Below are 6,000 nucleotides of genomic sequence, written 5' to 3'. Positions count from 1 at the left end.
TTTTTTTATAATGTTTCATAGTATAATCTTCAAAATATTTTGACATAGGATGCTAGAGGGATGGGTGTAAGAAAAATGCCTCTTATAATAATAATTAAAAGGACAAAACTTTTCAATTTGAGGCCTAAGATACTTTTATCTCCCTACCATCCACAACATTAACTTTCTCCCTTGGTTCACCATAGCCTTGATTTATTAACTTTCCAGACACACTGCTAAACCAGGGTTTTCTCACGGGCACTTGGGGACAGGGTAGCTTGATGGGTTAATGAACTGGATGTGGGATGACTGAGCTGGCAGTCTTATGTGGCAATTCAATTAATGGTTTGTAGTGCATGTTTTTAAATCCAATAAAGCTCCAAAAGTATGAGTTTGGTGCCATAAATGCTAAGAAATTAAATTAACACTGTCTTTATTATCTTTTTGCTTTGGACAGATCCAGCATTTGTGATGATTCTGGAGACAGAGATGAAAAATTACCCAAAGCAATCCGTGAAATTCATGAACCCATCATTCAGATAGTAGAGGCAGAGCCATTCCATGGAAACACACTGACAGGAGTAAGTATTTAGAAAGCCTCTCTTGCTGTACTTAACAAATACAAATGTGTAAATCATACATCCTTAAGTGTGTGTATGTGAGGATACTCCTTCTCCTACCTATGAAGGATGTGAAGATGAGGACGGTTTAGAAGATTTTAGCATCTGGAGGTGAATGGGTTAAGGTCAGTTATTCATCTTTCAGTGTTTTAAGACTTTTGCCCTGCTGGCTGTTAGCATTCACATGAAATGGATTGTTTGTAGTTCTGATCACTTTTGAATTTCTTTTACTTAAATGATACATTATTATTTATTGGCAGTGTGATCAAGTGGATAGGGAACTGGGTCGGGAGTGGGGAGCTCCTGGCGTCCCATTCCCTGTTCAGCCATTGACTCACCATGTGACTTTGGACAAGTCACTGCAACTCTTTGTGACTCTGTTTCTTTATCTGTACAAAGAGGATAATTATATTTATCCATCTTTATAGAGCACTTTAAGATCTACAAATGAAAAGTGCTCCATAAAACCTCTTATTGTCTTTTTTCCATTTCTATGTTCAGACCCACTTGCCTGATATTTTTGTTCCAGATTAGACTCTCCTCACACTTCCCTATAATTATTCTAGGTTTTGTTAAAAGAACTGAGCTTAGAGGGAGGATTGGACTACTGGGGGAACAGACTGACCTAGAGATTGGAGTGTGTGGGATAAGTTAGACCTACCTAGGCTTTAGGTAAGACAAGGTGTGTATATAGGCTTTGTAGTTTTAGCCCTTTTCTCAGAATGCTATGTTCCTATGGATAAGTAATACTTTGAAAGAAACTATTCTGAGTCCCTGCATTGTACTGGTCACAGCTCAAAAAGGGAGGTCTCTTACACTGCTAAATGCATTTGGTCCTGTTGAGGAATCATGTATGGTGAACAGGTGCTGTAGCCTAGGGTGGGAGAACCGTGGGATTCCACCCTGAGAGGAGTGGAGGTGCAGGACCTGTCATTTGAAAGCGTGTGCTCAATGGAGACCTAACAAGGGGAAAAGTTACAGCTAACCCTGTAACAATGAAAGTGCCTTTGAAAATCTCACCCAGTAGTGCCATTTTGATGAATATAGGCTCCAATCCTATGCACAGGTTCAATTTGTTGAAGTATATTTCTTCACATCCGAGCTCATTGAAGTTTGAGAGAGATGAATCTGGGGTATCTGATTATTTCATAACTTACAAAATGTATGACAGTTCTATTTAGGTATACATTTTGTGTGGTATTTGCTAGAGAAGTTGAGTGACAGAATGCAGATATTTCAGGATTACAGAAGGAATAGAGAGTTTCAGTAGTTAGTAAAGTATTGCTGCCATAAGATGTCTGAGTAAATCCATGAAAACTCATGATGTAGTTTAGAGGTGACCTGCAAAAGGGGAAAAACGGACTCGTTCCCTTTTTGCTGCTTTTTGATGTATAAAGAAGGACTGAACCTTTTTCCCAAAAGAAAATTAAAAAAATAAAGGGCTGAAGGATTCTTCTTGTTTTTCACATGAGAAATTCAGATCTTGTCTGCTGCTGAAGAACCTATGGAGAACTAGTAGGGTTTTGACATCATAGGAACTAATGTGATGTGATATATGTATGGTGAATATTTTAGCTCCCGTTACACATTTGAGTCATCCATGGAGATCTCAGAAAGACAAGACGCCGACAATCGTGATTGTTTTCATAGATGTTAAGAATAGAAGGGTCCTCAGTGATCATCAAGTCTGGCCTCTAGCATAACCCAGACTGAAGAATTTCTCCCAGTTACCCCTGTACTGAGCCCAGTAACTTGCAGGAGGAGGAAAAATATTTCATGCCTTATTTATTCTTCCTAAAGAAGAAAAACAAGGGAAAAGCATAGCGTTTCCCACCCTTTGCAGGCCACCTTTAATGCTGTTTAAATACAGCAAATATTTGCCAGGTTGTGCTTTTGAATGGAGTGTTTTTGCTCCCATTATTATTCCAGGTGGTATTTCCAGTTACATTAATAAATCCATCCAATGCATGTCTTCTGAATCCTATATGCATCCTGCAGACAAGTCACAATGATGTGAGTTTATTCAATAATAAATATTTCAGTAGCCATAAGGAAATAGGCCATCAGCATACAGCATGACGGCTCCTTGATCCTCACAGTGAGAGGGGTGCGGAAAGTATAGCCTGGTTCTAGTAAGCCTCTTGGCAAAAGATTCAAGGAAGAATGAAGAGTATTGCAACTTCATCACCATTTATGACAAATCCCACTTGAGTTTTTGGGGGGAGGGAGAGCGGGCAGTGTCAGACCTCTGCAAACAGGACTTGCCCCAGGGTCTTGAATAGCCATCTCTGCATTCAAGTCTGTCTTCAGTTTTACTATGATTAACCTTTAGTGTTATATTTTAATACTTTCATAGTTGATATAATGTAATCTCAAGAACATTTCAAGGCTCTTGTATCCCACAGTTAATGTTTGTTTCTGCTTGACAAACTAGGAATTTGTTTTTATTAATTCTCTAATTTTTTTAAAAGAAAGTGTGCAGCCTTTGTGTGCACCATCAGACATGGTTTTCTTTTAAAGCACAGTGCATCTAACAGTATACACCAGTCTGTTGCCTAATTTTCCCTGCCGCCAGAAATTGGTGCACAGCCATCAAGACTCATGGTGCTGTTCTCCTTGACAAAAATTGCGTGCACTGATCCCCATTCTTGGACTCTACTAGGCACTAGTAGCACCAAGAAAGTCTTAGGAGAAGGTTTGCCAAGCTTGGTGCCAAATTTGGGGTTTCAAAGAGATGTACGACACCACCTCCCTCACTGTACATTTTCAGCTCCTCTTGAGGATGCATGGAACCACTAGACTATGTATGTGCCTCCTACTGCTTTTTGATTTTTAGTAGCAGGTGTTTTTTTAAAGTTAATATTTCTCTTTAGCCCTTGTCTTAGGTGTGTTATGGCTGAAAGGTATGAGAAATCTGGGTTTATAATGCATATGTCATGCATGCATTAAAAAAATCTCTCGTGGGCCAGTATGTCTTGGGAAGGGCTTTCTTCTCAGAAGTGTCATGCTTAACCCATTGCCTTGGGTTAAGCCTGTGCAGGGTGGTTTAAACTCCCCTGTCTTCTTCAAATCCATGGTCTCTGTCAAAATACCATCAGAATAAGAATTCCTTGTATCTGTATCAGGTGTGGAAAGATGGATGGGACCTTTGTCTGCTATCTGTACAAAAAGTGCTTGCCACAAATGGCTGCTTCATCGCTCTCCTCACCCAGACTGGAGAATCTTGATGCTGAAATACTGATGCACTGAATTATTTTCCCCCCCTCCCATTGTCCTACTTCTTCCTTTGCACTACATTGTGTTGCATGGAATTCACTAATTGCTTCCGATTCAATACCAGTGTCTGATTAATTTGCTTCCATAATTCAATCTTCCCTTTATTTTGGTGTTGGAAATACCTTGCCTTTTTATATTGACTTCACAAATTCAGTGCTGGCTTTTATGCCCTTCAGCCGTCCAGCTTTGTACTTTGAATCTCTCAATCACCCAAGATATGTAAGGTCAGGTCTACATTTTGATAACAGACCGCCAAGGAACATTCGAGTGCTACAGAAAATTGTGATGATGATTCACGTAGATGGAGCTCTTCCTTATGAATCAGTACTGAATTAATCTTCCAACATGGTGGTAAGGCAGATGAGTTAAAATCATGTAGGAAGAGAGCTTGATTGCATTATGCACCACACATCAGAGCTACAAAGTTTAAGGCCATATACTGCTCTTGATCCACAACCAATGTCCCACTGAAGACGGTGAGAAGTTTGCACAGAGACCGAGGATAGAATATGGCTCTTATGTAGGAACTATACCAGTAGGAGGACCACCATCCCTGCCCTTTCTTTGGCTGTGTTGTTTGCAGTTAGCAGATTTGCATGTCCAATCTCTATAAATGTATGCAAATTAGAATGATAGAACCATAGAAATGTAGGACTGGAAGGCACCTCAAGAGGTCATCTAGCCCAGTCCCTTGCACTGATACAGGATCATCCCTGATAGGTATTTGTCTAACCTGTTCTTAAACCTCCAATGACAGGGATTCCACAACCTCCCTTGGAAGCCTGTTCCAGAACTCAACTATCCTTATAGTTAAAAGGATTTCCCTAATGTGTAATCTAAATCTCCCTTGCCAGAGATTAAGCTCATTACTTCTTGTCCTACTTTCAGTGGACATGGAGAACAATTGATCACAGTCCTGGACACAATACTCCAACTGAGGCTTCACCAGTGCTGAGTAGAGCATGACAATAAACTCCCGTGTTAATACATATGACACTTGTGTTAATACTCTCTAGAATATTAGCCTTTTTTGAAACTGGATCATGTTAACTCGTGTTTAATTTGTGATCCACTATAACCCCTACATCCTTTCCTGCAATACTACTGCTTAGTCAGTTATTCCCCCATCTTGTAGCTGTGTATTTGAATCCCCCTCCCCTTTCTAAGTGTAGTACCTTGCATTTGTCTTTATTGAATTTCATTAGGTGTGCAGTTGCTTGCCTGAATGTCTAGAATAGTCTGGCCCCACAAGTGTCATAGTTAGGGTTCAGAGTTAAGTCATTATGAGTCAGTCAATCAATAGGATTGATGGGGATAATTCACACCTTTGAGTGTCTCAAATGGTGCTGCATCATTTCACTCTTGAAAGGTTACCTTCACAGAAATAGTGGCTAGGAACTGATTTCAGCTGAAAGCTTCCATTTGGCAGAATCTGCCTTGGAGCTATATAAATAGATGAGGGAGGCTGGATCCAGAGAAGGAATTTCACAGTCCAGTGTTAGGGGCAGTACTTGCCCCAGGTAAGTGGTAAATAGAATTTGGACAGCTAGCTTGTTTACACTTGTCAATTGTAACTTTTTTTTAAACTAAGGTTGTATATAAAGTGTTTATGAAGGTTATTACAGACAATTATACCATTTGCTGATGGCTTTTCCCATAGGGGTCTGAGCAGGAGGAATCCCAGAATGAGAAGCAGGACAAGAGGAGCCTTCTGTTGCCTTCAGAAAAGAAACCAGTTAAGCTAGAGAGACGCAGGCTCCCAGCACAGTCCCTGGAGCCGATCGAGAGTGAGAATCTTCTGGAGAAGAGCAGTGCCTCAGATAGCGAGGAAGAAGGTAAATAGCTGCTCATTTAGAAATCCAACTGAGAGCCGTAACATGACTGTAATCTGGATCTCAAAGTACTCTACAATCCCCCAGGAGGCGATTACATGTCAGAGCTGCTTGAACATTTTCTGACCAAACTTGGTTTCATCAGAAAATATAGCTTTTGACAAAACCTTATCTTTTTACAGAAATTCATCTTCCAAAATGTTTTTGAAATGACAAATTTTTTGTGGGGGGGAGTTTTAGAGTTTTGAAATTGTGGGGATTTCCCCACTTTTTGACTTTTCCAGCTTTTCCCA

General features: G+C 40.1%; 1 protein-coding gene across 1 annotated transcript in view; it reads left to right on the top strand.

Annotated features, from left to right (window-relative positions):
- The window catches only part of GRAMD1C (GRAM domain containing 1C), an 89,857-nt gene that overhangs the window by 58,357 nt on the left and 25,500 nt on the right, over positions 1 to 6,000 (top strand). Inside the window, 2 exon segments of the mRNA XM_029912774.1 lie at positions 366 to 560; positions 5,536 to 5,710. Coding sequence (XP_029768634.1) covers positions 366 to 560; positions 5,536 to 5,710 — 370 coding nt within the window.

This window comes from Terrapene carolina, unplaced genomic scaffold, assembly GCF_002925995.2.
Source record: "Terrapene carolina triunguis isolate 2854851 unplaced genomic scaffold, T_m_triunguis-2.0 Scaffold242, whole genome shotgun sequence".
In the NCBI taxonomy this organism is placed as follows: domain Eukaryota; kingdom Metazoa; phylum Chordata; order Testudines; family Emydidae; genus Terrapene; species Terrapene triunguis.
Note: the sequence above shows the minus strand (reverse complement) of the source record. Positions and strands in the feature narration are given on the sequence as shown.